The following is a 15,356-nucleotide window of genomic DNA, read 5'->3' as shown; positions in this document are numbered from 1 at the left end:
GTTGACTTTTTGTTATGTTGCATGTTTGAGAAGAAAATAAATACCAGTCCACTAAAGATGTCCCCATCTCAGCAGTGACGTGTTACCATCAGTAGATCTTTGGCTCTCTCTCCATCTAAATACTGCATTATTAAACTGATTTGATTCCTCACTGCTACAGTTATTGTTTGCAGGATGATGAAAAATGGTGACAATTTATAGACTAGAAAATCATTTCCAAACACTTAGAATACAAAACAAGAGCAGAACAACAGACATAAATTTAAATATATTGTTTTGTGCTAAATAACTTTAATAAAGCTTGAAAGATTCAGTTTAGGCAACTAGACATGGCGTTTCCTAGAAGACGTTTAGTTTCTCATCCCACATGTTGTGTAGGAGAGATCAGAGCCGCCTTTTTTCCCCCAGCTCTTTGTTCCACCTACAGTACATTAATCTCACTGCTCCTCACCATAAGTTAGAACTGAAGAAGATTCTTAGATGAAAAGCAAAACGTCTTGAAAACTTCACGTCTAGTTGCTACACTGAAACTTTCAAGCTTGAAATTTACTTTATTTGACATTTTTTCTGAAAATCTTTGACCTTTGATGTGATTTTTCTTGTTTGTTTTATTGATGTTTGTTTAACTAGAAGAAAACTTCTCAATCGACATGTTGGAACTTTGTTTCATAGAAATACTTCAGGTCTTTCTGCTGTTAGCTTAGCGTGTTCATGAGGCTTTTCTTTCCTTTCTGCTGATTGGCTGTTTTTCTCTCCATTAGGCTCTAAGCATAACCACAGGTCGGACACAGCTGAAGCGGTTCCAGCTGCTCCTCATAGAGGGAACCGAGTCAAAAGGTCTTCAGCTCGACTCAGTGGCACTGAGAGGGTGAGCCCCCCCCCCCCATCTAATCCATGAGGGGCCCTTAAAGATGGCGCTCATCGTGTGTCCCTCTGTGTTTCAGTCCCGCTCTCTTTGTTCCTCACCGTTGCCGGAGCCCAGCTGCTCCCTCACCTCCTCTTCCTCCTCCAGCCCCAGCGACTGGGGGACTCACGCTAGAGAAGGAGAGTGGGGGGTACAGAACCGAGGACCCAGTCCTGCCAGAGGGGGGCAGGCCTCCCCGCTGCCTTACCAGCACCAGGACCACCAGCCGAGGCAAAGTAAGTTAGTTGTGTCAATGAAGGCTCAAAAGGCTGCAGCCAAAATAATCTGTGGATGAAAAGGTCCGAAGAATCGCAGATTATCCAAGTTAAACTGTTCGGACTCATAGGCGGATCTACTGGGGTGGCATAGGGTGGCAAATGCCACCCTAAATGACAGCTTTGCCACCCCAGCTGCCACCCCAGTTGGCGGTAGGGGTGGCGAGGCTTATAAATTATGGATCATTTGAGAATTACGGCCGCTAATTTCTAATGTCGGACTGCAGTGAATGCAGCACGAGATGACGTGAGAGCAACTGAGACTGATTGTTTTGAAAACCGAATGGGGCAAAGCGAGGGAGCCAGGGGTGATGGGGAGAGGAGACACGGGATGAAACAGGTAAAAACTGATTAACTATCTATCGAGAAATGAAATCATAATGAAAGCACAATGTTGCTAGCATAGCTGCAATGTTGATTTTGAGATGATAAAAATCAGGTTGCAGAACGTTATTTCTCTATCTATGATGTTAGGCCTGACGTCTCAGGCTCATAAAGACATATTTACGGTCAACTATGACAGAAAAGAGACTATCAAGTTTAGTTAAACTCAAATCAAAACGCACAAAGGGATTGGATCTAAATAAAGTTGTGAAGCGTTTTGCTGAGCAACATGGAAATCACTGCATTCAGCTGTTATAGTCATGTTAACTTTATGTTATGCTCTTTGGTGAGCCTTTACAGAGCTGTTACATTTTGTTTTGGCACTTGAGAAAATCTGATATTTCCTTTAATAAAACCAAAAGAGTTAAAAGTTAAAAATGTGATACTGGTGTGAATCCTGCTTAATATGAAGCAGTGTTGTTGTTTCTTTTTTTTGTATATATAATATGAAACTATCCAGAAATGACTCGTATGAACCTACTCACAAGCAAAATGTATTTTTATGTTGCTTCTGTTCAGATTTGTGGAGATTTTGATGTAACATACAGAACCCGCCTTTTTGTTGATTTGTTGATACAGCAGTATGGAGGACCAACTCTGCCATATTTAAAAATAAATACAGAAATAAATAAATGCTTAATAAGTAAATAAGCATACAATTGATTGCCACCAAAAATACAAACAACAAATAAATGTAAGTAGAAATTAAATTATACAGCTAGTCATAAAGGTATATAACTCTTTTTATTTCTTTGCCTGTTTAATATTTACCCTATTTATTTTTTTGTCATTTATTATCTTCAACTTCATTTTTTAATTACTTATATTTTTAAGTATTTATTTATGTGCATGTTATAATATTTTTGTCTGTTTTATTCTTCCTTTGTATTTTTTTACCCTAGTTATTTCTTCGCCGCTATTTCTTTCTGCCTGCCCTTTTAACATTTCTGCCTGCCATTATAATATAATTTCTAATTACATTTATTTGTTGATTGTATTTTTGGTGGCAATTAATTGTATGCTTATTTATTTATTGAGCATTTATTTATTTCTGTATTTATTTTTAAATATGGCAGAGTTGGTCCTCCATATGCAGCTCTATCTACAGCATATTTACATGCATGAAATGTCCCTTTCATGTTGCCTTAACTGCTGTATGTCAAGTTACTGAGGAACAAATGGGGTAAATGCGTGTTCAGAGTAAACAATACATAGATGTCCAGTACCTTGTTCGGGTGCCTTGACCCATTTATTTCTACTGTGTAGTGATGCTCACTTTAGTCCAGCTCAGTCCATAGATCTCTGATGGGAAACTTTTTCTTTCTATAGTTTCTTCTTGGTCAAATGCTGCAAAGCTGTCAGTCAATCTCACACATCTACTGCTCAGCACCTGTGTCTTACCTTAATACCTTTCCTGTCATAATGTCCCTCTAGAAGTAGTGTTATCATTCTTCTATCTCCTATTAAGTGAGATCACATTGTATGATGTATTATTAATATGAACTGTTTCACATGAAACACTAGTACTGTACATACTATTCTCACCAAACTGTGATAACTGTGATTAAATTCAGTGTAAACAAATGCCATATGTTGCCACCCCTAAAAAATTCCTGCCCCCCTCTTGCCACCCCATAAATATTTTTCTAGATCCGCCCCTGTTCGGACTAGAAATAAACATGGAGCCTTGAGATAGTTTTCCAACTTAAGACACAATGTCAATGTCTAACTCGGTCAATATCTTGGATTCAGTCCAAAATAGCCAGACTATTGTTACGCTACATAATATACCATAGGATACATCGGCTTATATTTGGATTTTCTTGGTTAGTAAATCCACTGACTGTGAAATTAGCTGTGAATCGTCTCCCACAACCAGGAAACTGCTTGTTTTTGCAACCAAATGCACACAGGGAGGCATTTTTACTGCGCATCTCCGTGGGAGTGGGGAGTACCAATATGGCGGCCGATGGCTTCACTTTTTTCGGGCTATCAACAATCCAGTGAATAGAGATTAGTGGTTGTGAGTTGTAGAATAAAGGTTAGAATTAGCGTTAGCATAGCTGGCAATCACAAACGCAACAACAGGGTGAGAGCCTTAAATCTCACTGATCGTTAGGAGTTAAATTTGTTGCTCTCACCTTTAGGAATAAAAAGGGAGGGACGGCGTCACTCCGACCCATTTAGACCCTCATCTCCAAAGGAAAGCAAATGTGATTTATCAGCCAGCTTAGATTCAAGTTAATCTATTTTGCAAACGAGAATGGACAAACTAAACCTGACTTGAATCTGTAGGAAACGATTAGGCTGAATGAAATGCAAACCATGCTTTCTATTTTAAAAGCATGTTTGTTTTGCTTCCATTCCACCATAAAGATATACGATATAAACACAGTTTTTAAGACAGAAATGAACATTTACTCTATCAAGAGGAGTCATTTAAGCTGCCAGAGGCCATTTAGTCAGAAACACTCCACATATTTGAGGTTTTTATGTATAAATTCATTTTCAGTTAATCTACAGTAGGATGAAGCCCCTCCTCATCCTCCCTGTTAACGTTTGTTTACTTGTTCCAAACGTCTGTCCTCTCCTCAGTGCACCTGTCCAGAGGTCCAAGCCCCATTTCCCTCAGCACACAGGACGCCTGGCCGGTCGCCGCGGCGATAACCGAGTACATCAATGCATACTTCAAAGGAGGACAGCACAACCGGTCAGCATGGAGATGTCCTGAGGAGATCGATTTAATAAACAGGATAAACTTGGCTGGTTACGTCAAACTGTTTGTTTTTTTTTTCTCTCCAGGTGTTTGGTGAAGATCACAGGAGATCTGATGATGTCCTTCCCAGCAGGGATCACCCGGATCTTCAATGCCAACCCCAACGTTCCTGTGCTCAGCTTCCGGCTGGTCAACATCTCCAGGATCGATCACTTCCTGCCCAATCAGAAGCTGCTCTACAGGTCAGCCCTCCCCTCCTTCTACCCTTATGAACCATCTTCTTCTTCAGCTCCGTTTGTTGGTTGGTGGTTTCACCGAGTCCGTTTCCTCTCAGTGATCCGTCCCAGAGTGACCCAGAAACCAGGGACTTCTGGTTCAACATGCAGGCTCTGCAGCTCTACCTGCAGAGAGAGGCGGAGCTTAACCCGCAGGCTTCCTACTACAACGTCGGCGTGCTCAAGTACCAGGTCTGAAAGTCTGAGGATTTTCTTTTTTTCTTTTCTTTAAACAGAAAAAATCCTGCTAAATAGAAACCAGCTGGATGTAGAAAACCTTTTCTTTTAGGTTCCTTTAGACCTCTGATCTGTTTCCCTCAGGTTTCTTCACAGGATCCGGGCCGAGCTCCTCTCCTGTTATCGGCTGAGTGTCAGCGCAGCGGCACGGTGACCCGAGTGTCCCTGGATTATCACTGCTGCCCCGCCACGGCGCCCTCCACTCAGCTCACCTCAGTCCAGGTCCTGATGCCTCTGGACCACAGCGCCACAGACGTGCAGTGCCAGCCACCCGCCTCATGGTGAGCAGAGAGCCTGCTGGCCCAGAGGACCCGTCACATAGAACTAGAATGAACAGAACCCATTTACTTTGAGGTGTTCATATTGCAGCAGCTAAGTTGTTCATCTTGTGACCCAATCGATACGGTTTTCTGACGGTTCAGGGTCTTTTTAAGGACCAGGAAAGATGTAAGGAACTGAGGGGTTCTGGGGCTCTTAATGTAGAAACCAATTCTAGATTAAAAACAGCTGTGTTGAAATGGGCCTGGAAGGAAGAACCTTTTTGATTTAATCCTGAATTATTCAAGCTCTGTAGTGTGTGGAGCGACTGCTGCTGGATGATTCATGTTTTACATTTCATCAATCCTATAGCTGATAGAAACTCTTGACTTAAACGAAAAGGTGGACTTCTGCGGGGGAAAAGGGAGAACAGCTAATCTGAGGTCCAGATTACGGCTCCTAAACAACCCAGGATTACGGAGTATTCAGTGTTTTCAGTTTGGCTGAAGCAGCGACGTTGTAACATGGCCGTGGCTCCTTCTGCATCCCGCTTCACTATTTACTGACTTTAAATTTCCGTCCCTGCAGGAACGCTGAGGAACGTCGACTGCTGTGGAAACTTCCCAACCTTTCCCCGACAAACCACAGCAAAGGTCAGAGCCCTGCTTCCTCATTCCGACTAACCTGGAGCCGTCTCAGCCGCTTCAACTGTTTAACACCACAACATAAGAATCATAATACATTTTAGTTATGTATGCTCCTGTGCAGCTAAAAGGCAGGAGCAGGATGGATAATCTGAACAGATGCTTTCAGACATTGAGCAGTGAGAGTAGAGGATGGGAGTGATTGGATCGTAGGAAGGTTTGGGTGATGAATCAAGCGACTGCGTTCTGAGAGAAGAAGAAGAGGGGATTGCCTTAAGGAAGACTGGAAAACAATGAGAGAGAGATGGAGAAGTTATTATTGCAAAGGTGATAAAAAGCAGATGGAGTAACGTTGCTGTAGAGGATGACAATGTGACGGGTCACAAAGAGCTGTATCAGATTGAGGAAGAGTTTAAAGGATGGCTGCTTAAAATGATTGGGAACCAGTGACTGAAACAGTATAATCCAGAGGGGTGAAGGAAATGATGAATAAAAAGGCTGATCCTTGAAGGACAACAGTAAAAAACGACTGAGGTGCTTCCAGAGAGATTCAGCTTGAATCGGTCTAAAGGGATAACAGGAAGGCTAACTGAGACAGAAATGAGTAAAAGGCTGAATCCTTTCTTCCTCCCTCCTCCTCTCAATTTGTTCTTTAGGGGTTTTTCCGACAGGCAGTAGTCCAGTTGTTTTTTTTGGGGTTTTTTTTGGAAGCACACATAGCCTAATTAATATTAATATATTAAATTTCCAACTGGGATCAGCTTCATAGTCATGGTAGGACACTTCTTTGATTTGATTCATTTTGCTCAGGCTACTTGTTAGCCCCCAGCCAAATGTTGAAAGGGCAATATTATTACCATTACTGTTAATATATAGTAGGGGTGTGGGAAATAATCGTTTTGGTGATATATCGCTATATTCGGCTGCCCAATATAATATCGATCTTTCACTTCTTAGTATTGATAGAAAAAAATGGTTACATAAAACATTGATGGGAAAATGGGCTACCTCTGCACCCCCACTCTGGCAGAAAGCGCTGTGGAGCCCTTTAACTGTGCGTGCAGCACCAAATCTGTATTTAATTCAGTCACAGTGGAAGAAAACCCCAAACAACATGGATAATAATACCTAATCAATATTTTCTGGTGAAAATATACAGCATTTGCTGTTTTATCTCATCATTTGATTTTGATAGCTGGGGAAAATATGGCAATATATAGTGATACTGCAATATCGTGATAATATCGTATCATGACCCACGTATCGCGACATGTATCGAATCGAAACACTCATGCCAATACTCACCTCTAATATATAGTAGAAATTTTACACATTCAGTAATAAAATATCACAGGGGATGGTTTGGGGGGAGGGTCATTTAAGAAGGGGGAATGTCACCCCCCCCCCCCCCCCCCCCCCTCGTCTCGAGTACTGCTTTTAAAGTTTAAATGTCTAAAAAGGTTTTAAGGTCGGTGTAGGTTAATGTGATTGTACAGAAAAGAATAAAGGAACTATAAAACGATTCATATCGCAGTATTCTCAAACAATAAACAAAGTTCCGCTTCCCCCAAATTATAAACAAGATAATCTTTTTAATGTTAAATTGTCTCTATGCTTCTCAAGCTGCTTCTTTTCCTGTCGCTTTGTTGCCGTCCTCATCAGGATTTTATTTATTTTTAACTGCAAAAGTTTCTAAACCTGCATGAACATTTTCTCCTGCTAAATAAGCGGCTTGATGATCAAGGTGTGCTGTGTGTCCCAGGCTCAGGGACGCTGTGTGCCAGCTGGCAGTGCCTGGAGGCCCCCCGCGGCCCCCCGCCCAGCTTGGCCGTTCAGTTTGTGGGCTCTGGGACGTCGCTGTCAGGCATGGATGTGGAGCTGGTGGGGGCCCGCTACCGCATGTCGCTGGTCAAGAAGAGATTTGCCACAGGTGGGACTAACATCCTACATTTAGAGCAGCAGACATGGACAGTTCATAGATGGATTTTATTGAACAGACCTTTCATGTCAATGACTTGGATTAATTAGAAGTCCAAGTATCACTGCAACTTTTACAGTCTGATAGAAACATTTTCATTTCAGCTTTTAAATTATTTAGGATTCAAATCATGATTGTTTCAAACTGATAAATTGACGTTATAGTTGTGGTCTAATAAATCTGCTGGCTTCTAACTGAGGTCTCTCTCCCACAGGGAAGTACATGGCCGGCTGCTCCCTGTAAACCTGAGCAGGAACCATCAGGTTCCTGAACAGATCCTCGCTGCTGGTCCTCAGAACTTTGCACTTTTCAGAAGCTAGCTCCGTCACGTAGGACACCGTGCGCTTCCACCACGTCCTGCTGTTTTAGGACCAACCTTTTTCCTGTAAATACTTTTTTTTCTTTCCCTTCTAACTTGGGTTGTTTGTGGTGCTTTTAACTGTTCGGCCGTTTTCTGGAGAGAAACTGTTTTTAAACGAAGCTGCTTTGTTCAGACTCTGTTTGGATTGAGAGACTGGAAATACGCAACATGTCTTTCAGTGAATTATAGAAAATATTAAAGTGCTGATTTGAAATAAAATAAAGTATTGAGCTGTGCTGCCATGAGGGTATTTAAATAATGTAAATAATGTATCTTTGTACCAACCTGAAGGATCAAGGAGACATTTGTTTGATCTTCTATCAAACTATAGAAAAACCTGTTTGTAAAGCAGATATTTGTTTTAAGTAGAAATTTTGTGTTAAGAATTGATAAAAGATAATAAATAAATAAATGTGTTCAAACCATTTGGATTTCCAACAGTTTATTAAACATTGTGACCAAGTACAAAATACAGTGAAGGTATGCAGTTTATTACAGATCTGTCCTTAGGCTAGCTGAAGTGTCAAGAACAGGTTTAAAAATACACTAAATAAGTTCCGTATACTTGTGAGAAGAAACTAGTTCAATAGAAAATAATCTAAAACAGTTTTACAAAACGTTACACATAGAAATAATTTCCTCCAAAAGCACTTTAAGGCAGATTACAGTGACAGGCACGAGTTACTAAAAGCCTTAAACAACTTAAGACTCTTGTTGCTACGACAACATCCTCTGAGGGGGAAAAAAAAATATACGATTTCAACACAAATCCATCAAATTTCATAAATAGGAATTTTTTTCCAGACATTGTGGGTAACTGCGGCCAGCAGCTGGTCTGCACTGATAAACTTAAGTTTTAGACATTTAACATCAGAGTTCAGGCTGCAGTCTGAGCTGCTCTACGGAAAAACAGGAAATTATTAATATGGTTCCCCAAATAACACACTGGATTATCCTGTTTCACTCAGACTAGAAAGACGTTAAATGGAAAATGAGTTTTCGAGGCTCGGATCTGTTAAAGGTTCTAGGTCCAAAGATCTAACATGGAGGATTCTGAACATCCTGACACAATCCTGTTGGTTAATCTGGAATATTTCCAACTCCAGAATAATTTAGGATGTTATTCCAGCTCTATGTAGACAAAACCCTGCAAAAGTATTCACAGCCCTGAATAATCTACCTTCTGGGAAAGAATGATTTATTTTACACAAATAAAACCAGAAACATTTTGTATAAAGGGGAGCATTAATCAGGGATGCAGCCAAAGGTTTAAGGCCACTCTGGAGGAACTGCACAGAGCAGGAGCTAAAGTGGAATCAGTTTTTTTTTTATGCTGGATTGACCCAGAAAAATCCACAAAAAGGTCCAATTAGCCTCAAGATTCAGCAGTAGTGTTCTAGTTGCATGGGGAAAAAAACTTGACTGCTCTTCCCTAAAACACACCACCTTAACTTTATAGCATGGAGATGGTAGCATCATGCTAAGGGGACGCTGAAGCTCATTAGGAAGGGGTGGAAATGAACCCATTCTAGGCTAGTTCTGAGGTTCAGCAGTCAGAGCTCCACGGGATTGGTTCAGTCAAACCCCTGCAGCCTTTGGCTGAACCGCTTCTCCAACTGGCCAGCTGAGGAAGGAGGGATGCCTCTAAAGAGCAGGACAGTCATTGGGTAATCCTGGTTCAGATCTAAATTCAGCTGAGAATTTTTGGATTTAATGTTGGTTTGTGCTCTACAGACAATCAGACATAGCCTGAGCTAATTAAAAAAAGTTTCTGTCTGCAGATGTGCAAAACTGGTAGGAAGCCTGCAGACTGAAGACAATCTTTTCAGATCCTTTATAATTATGCCTGACTTCAAATTGTAATAAAGAACTTCAAGGGGTTTGAAAACTTTTGCAAGGCTCTTTATATGATCAATGGGTGACCTGAGAGCTTTCTAAGAATAGTTTTTTCCCTAAATATATGTAATTGAGCCAAAAGGAGCACAGCATAGAAACATTTAAGGTAGAAATCCAAGGAGTTTCAATCCCTGATAATCTCTGCTGCTTCAAACAGAGGCAGCTGCTGGGAATAATTCAAGGAAAAGTCCTTTGAGTTCGTAGGCTTCAAGCTCCAGCTTCTAACCGTTTCCTTTTTAATGCTACGAGGAGCAGCAGAGGCAACAAGGAGAGCAAAACTACAACCAGACCAGAGTAGAAAGTGCTCTGAGAGTTTGAGGTTTGAAGACGATACATTCATACTGCGGTTGAGGCACAGCTGAGGGACAGATTGACATCTGTAGCGGTGATTTCAAAGGTAATCTAAGGCACTCAAAGGACACTATGGCGCAACTAAAACAATTTTTTCAAAATCAAAACAGGAACAAAGACGAACCACAAACACCGCCATTTAAAGTTACACATCCAATAATAATGAGAAGCTACTGCACAGAAGTAATTCACAGTTCCAACAAAAACAAAACATCTCTTACACAACTGTGACTTAAAAAAAAAAAAGAATAAACCTAAAGGGAGAACCCTTCCTCCTCCTATTTACATTGCACACTTGCTGCAGGAGAAAGAAATGCTGCATCTCCAGCAGCCTGCTTTCTGCCTGCGCGCAGACTGGACTCACACTTCCTGCAGAGGATGGCTTATTTCAATCCTCTCCCTCTTCACTGCTGGTTCAGCAGGACCGCTGGACACGTCGGCATCACTTTCTAAATTACTCATCTCATCTGAGAAGGATGCATCTAAAGGCAAAGAAAGGACAGTTCTCTTAGCACAGTGAAAACTCTGTTTTTTTCTTAAATTAAAGCAACAATGTGTAACGTTTTAGCCACACTTCAGGTTTAGCTCCCATGAAAGCAAACTGGTGGCATAGACCTAAAATGAACCCGTCATCCTTTGTGTTTGGAATGTGCTAGCAGGCCAGTTTGGACTGGAGGGTTGAGACGCCATGGAGTTTGTTGTAAATTCAAGGCATGACTCACAGCAGCATGTTTTGATCTCTTAAAGGAGCAATAAATCATAATGGTGACACCTAGCGCTTTAAACTGGAACAGCACACACATGTTAATGGTGTGAACATGTATCACAGCTAAATTAAGTGTCTTCTTGGGTATTGCTGAGACTATTTCTGGGCCGCTTCTCTTGCTTGCTTCCTGGTAATTCTCATATGAGTGGCCCAAGAACCAGGCAGTAAATACAGGCTTACACACTGCATTAAACAGTAGTTACAGACAGAACCTCTGTTGTTGATGCAGAGACCATCACTCTATAAAGAATGCTGCTTCCACCCTGGGAGAAAAATGACGAGTTTGAAAATATCATAGAAAAATAACTTTCTATTTTAAACTAGTGGAGTTAAACCCTTTGTTTGTTGCTGTCAGCTCTGCAGGAGCAGAGATCACGAGGATCGGGCTCTCTGATTGGATGACACTCCATCATCCAAATACATTTAAAGGTTTCGATTTTCCAACTCTGTAGCATGAAGTTATGAATGTGCTTCAAAACCTAACAGCTCAAGACAAGATCAAAAGCCTGAAGATCAAAATAAATGTGGTTTTTGAACGCAGCACGATACTGAGTTTAAAGTAACGCAGTGTTGCTTTAATAACTGATGTGATGCATCTCTGGAAAAGGTTTATTAAATGTGCCGACTTGCAGAGAGAGAGCGTTCCTGCTAAGGGTTTACTCACCTTTTTCCATGAATGACGGCATCATGGAGGTCAGGTCGCTGAACTGTAACAAGATTTAATGGAGAAATTATCAAACAATAAAGGAACATTAACTTTACGGAACCTTGAAAAGTCTTCATACTGCAGAGGTTGTTCACATTAGTTCATGTTAAAACCATTATTTTTGTTCTTTATATCTGGGATTTATTTAATCAAGGAAACTTTAACCCTCTGATGATTGCGTAACGTTTAACTGGTAGGGAGAGGCGGTGTAATCTGGATCTCTGAGCAAGACCCTTAACCCCCCACTGCTCCCCAATGGGATGGGTTAAATGCAGAGGTACATTTCTCCAATGTGAGATCAATAACGTTCAATTATTATTATAACTTCGGATGAGTTGAACTGAGTTTCATTTCACATATCAGTGTCAGAATAAACTGGCCTGACAACCAGCTGTTGAAAATCCGGGTTTATTTTCCAGCAGAAACTAAAGCACTAAAGCCCAGCAGGAGCTTTTTTGGCTGCATGTGACTAAATGTTCAAGGAGTATGAAAACCTTTCAAGGCGCAGTTGTTTGCAGTGTCCCATCTGATCCTTCCTACCTCTCCCATCACGGCGATGGGGGTCTCTCCGGTGGCCTGAGCCACACGGTGCTCCACCAGGTAGAACATGTACTCATCATAAAGCAGCCGGATCAGATGAAATGAGCCGAAGCTGGCAGCGCTGCGCAGAGTCAGATCTCTGATCACCATTGAGCTAAAATGAAATAAAAAGAAAAATAAAAATCACATGGTTTGTATCTTTCTAAGGAGCGGCTCCGATGTTTGGGTCTTCTGATTTCCTACCTGTAGAACGACCACTTGAGCAGGAACTGGCGAGCAGCTTTGGGGAAACTGGGGCTGCCCTGGTGAGGCTTGAGGACCTGAGAGACCACGTTATCCAGCCATGAAGCCCACTGGTCCAGAGAGCTCTGCTGCTGCAGGGTGACCTTAAAGTCCTGCTCCAGGCGCTGCACCACGCTTTCGTCACACTGACAGACCCACGACGCCTGCTCCTGTTGGACACACAGACACACCCAGTGAGAGTCGCCGGAGCAAACTCTGGACGGTTTAAAGGCGCTGGGAGGCGGCGTTTACCTGGACGTTTGCAAAGTCAACCCTGTTGAGGTCAGAGAGCATCTGGTTAATCTGGGAGGTGTTCTGTAGGACGGCTCTGGCTGCCTGGGCCAGGTGGTTCAGACTGGTGTATCGCCTCAGAGTCTGAGCAAACGCACTCACCACTGCCACCTACAGCACAAACAAACTAATGAATGAACGATCAGGCCGAGTGGCAGCCTGGTTATAGAGGGAAACACTCAGATTATCAGATGCATGTGAAACTGCTCCCTAAAAATCCCTACATGCCTGTGCAGCAGGATAAACAGCTACAGAGGGGCGGGTTTGGTTACCTTGGTGCGAACGATCTCCTGGGGGAAGCTGGTCATGGCGGTCGTCAGCCAACCCTCCAGACTTTTGGCGAAGTTTCTGATGGCCTGGGTGAGAGTGCCTGCAGAAACATCATGGCCTGGTTTACAAAGCAGCACCATCAGCAGGACTTCCCAGTAAAAACCATTTAACACATTAAGACCAAGTTTTATACCTAACTGAAGTCTTCATATCAACAATAACAAAAAGCACATAAAGTCTGACAGCATATGGAGCAGTTAGATGGGCTTTCAGGGTCTGTTCTACCTGATGAATATCTAGGTTATATAGATGCTGCACCTCTCTGCCTTCTGGCTCCATATTCAGAGATCGGGTGAAGTGAATCCATTGCAGTGCTAACAGGTTAGCACTCCCTGTGCTAACCTGTTAGCATTATCTTTGACTTGTTAATAAATCAGATTTGTTATGTTTAAAGTGAGACTTATGAAACATCTTTCTATCAATGTGTTATTTTTATCATCTAAAACTTCAATGTTGGGGATCTGATGCTGCCAACAGGAAAATAATGTTTCAGAAAACCATAGAAACAGCTTTAACTGCTAAATGTTTGGGATTTTACAATAAAAAGGTCTCAAGTATCCTGGAACTGGATTATTTAACGTTAGATCAGCCAGTTGATAAAAACAAATATAAAGATTTTCTCCAATCCATTAGTAGACAAGGGTCAAGCTTTTCCAGGCTGCACCTTCCCTGTTTTCAGGGATGTCACCTTCTGGTATTGGAAATCGGCATATTGGTCCGATAACAGTTTAAAATCAAATATCGTTTTATTTCGGCCAAAGACTGGCTCATTCCTGTGAGAACCGTTTCTACAAAGGCTCTTCTTTTTATAACTAGGAGAAACTAAAGCTTGTTGGGCAGTCATAAATATTTAAATTATTTATACTTAGACACTGTATCCAGTTACAACAACAAATTGTCATAATAAAGACAAGTTTGTTTGCATATTTTTGCTGTTGTTTATTTTAGATTTCTATTTTGCCACTAAAATAATTATACCTCATCCAAACATTATAAATACATCTGCATTATATTAGCGTTCATTATTTGGGTTTAATTCCACACTTGTGATTCTGTAATTAAAGCACATTGAGATTAAAAAAGCTTTGATTTTCATTTGAATAAAAGTATTTAATGCCTTTAACTAGCTTTTTTTTTCTGAATAAATGTTGCTGTCCTCCTCCTCTGTCACTGTGTTGCTGTTGGGTTTTGTTGTTTCAGATTGGACAAATCTCTGGCCAACTATGTAAGAAGCTTAAAGTAGCTAACAGGAAGTTGAGGACCGTAAAGTTGCTCTGCTTTTTCCTGTCTGATCATATAGGATTTATAAATGTTGGCAACCTTTTGGAAATTTCCCAGAGACGCCAACAGTCTACCTTCTTTCATTTTTTTTTTCCTCAAAGGATAATTACAACTATGTTTGCTTTTATTATGCTAGCTGCAGCAACAGCTTCCACTCAATGCTAAAAATAAAGCTCCCTATTTTTTTGTTTTGAAATAATAAAACCCTGTTTTATGGTAAATCCTCCAACACACACAGTGTGACATCACCTCCCCTCCTTACTTTAACTGTTACTAATCTCACGATGAACCGATAGCAAGAACATGATGAAAACATTTAAAATCGTTTCACAAAAAAAAAACGATTCATCAGCAAGTCTTAGGTTAGAAGAAAAGGATCAGAATCTGATGAATAATCTCTGCTCAGAGCGTCTCTACTTTTCAAACCAGTGAAAACATCAGGAGAACTGACTGGGAACAGGACGCAGCACATCAGGGATGAGGATCTCCACCAGAGCCTGGTACAGGATGTGATCGCAGCTCCTCATCCAGAGCCTGACCGGCTCATATTTACACAGAGCTACAAGCTTTTCTCTGGGAATCACACGCTCCAGGTCATCATCGCTGTGAAGGAAGAAAAGAAAAACGTAAATGTTGCTGCTTTAATCCAAAGTTGTATACCTTCACTGTTTTCCTGAGTTCGGTCTGACCTGCTGGGGATGGCTGTGCTGCTGTCACTAGATGGCGGTGTTGAATTCCAGAAGGTCTGCCACAGATTTTCAACATAGTGAAAATGGAGATTCATCACCACGTCCAAAGTAGCCTGCAGGGGGGAGTCAGGGGGGGGTGGGGGCAGGACAAAACACACAGAGCTGAACCATGGCAACCAGAGACACAACAAA

At 41.5% G+C, this 15,356-nt stretch overlaps 2 protein-coding genes across 6 annotated transcripts in view; one reads left to right on the top strand and one right to left on the bottom strand.

The window, feature by feature from the left end:
• fcho1 (FCH and mu domain containing endocytic adaptor 1) overlaps nt 1–8,457 on the top strand; it is an 80,239-nt gene extending 71,782 nt beyond the window's left edge. The window contains exons 19-27 of the mRNA XM_038282379.1: nt 762–868; nt 945–1,140; nt 4,159–4,273; nt 4,366–4,521; nt 4,614–4,746; nt 4,876–5,072; nt 5,638–5,702; nt 7,456–7,623; nt 7,886–8,457. Coding sequence (XP_038138307.1) covers nt 762–868; nt 945–1,140; nt 4,159–4,273; nt 4,366–4,521; nt 4,614–4,746; nt 4,876–5,072; nt 5,638–5,702; nt 7,456–7,623; nt 7,886–7,914 — 1,166 coding nt within the window. The 3' untranslated portion in view covers nt 7,915–8,457. The remainder of the gene's footprint in view (nt 1–761; nt 869–944; nt 1,141–4,158; nt 4,274–4,365; nt 4,522–4,613; nt 4,747–4,875; nt 5,073–5,637; nt 5,703–7,455; nt 7,624–7,885) is intronic.
• The window catches only part of rfx2 (regulatory factor X, 2 (influences HLA class II expression)), a 38,518-nt gene continuing 31,619 nt past the window's right edge, over nt 8,458–15,356 (bottom strand). For all 5 annotated transcript variants that reach the window (XM_038282382.1, XM_038282386.1, XM_038282384.1 and 2 more), the window contains 8 exons: nt 15,165–15,277; nt 14,927–15,078; nt 13,137–13,234; nt 12,826–12,975; nt 12,535–12,743; nt 12,292–12,445; nt 11,710–11,752; nt 8,458–10,761 (listed from right to left, as the gene is read on the bottom strand). In XM_038282382.1, the coding sequence (XP_038138310.1) occupies nt 10,640–10,761; nt 11,710–11,752; nt 12,292–12,445; nt 12,535–12,743; nt 12,826–12,975; nt 13,137–13,234; nt 14,927–15,078; nt 15,165–15,277 (1,041 nt within the window). In that variant the 3' untranslated portion in view covers nt 8,458–10,639. The remainder of the gene's footprint in view (nt 10,762–11,709; nt 11,753–12,291; nt 12,446–12,534; nt 12,744–12,825; nt 12,976–13,136; nt 13,235–14,926; nt 15,079–15,164; nt 15,278–15,356) is intronic.

The sequence above is a fragment of the Cyprinodon tularosa genome, unplaced genomic scaffold (genome assembly GCF_016077235.1).
Source record: "Cyprinodon tularosa strain WSP-4 unplaced genomic scaffold, ASM1607723v1 ctg182, whole genome shotgun sequence".
Lineage (NCBI taxonomy): Eukaryota > Metazoa > Chordata > Actinopteri > Cyprinodontiformes > Cyprinodontidae > Cyprinodon > Cyprinodon tularosa.
This window is presented reverse-complemented; position numbering and strand designations above follow the sequence as displayed.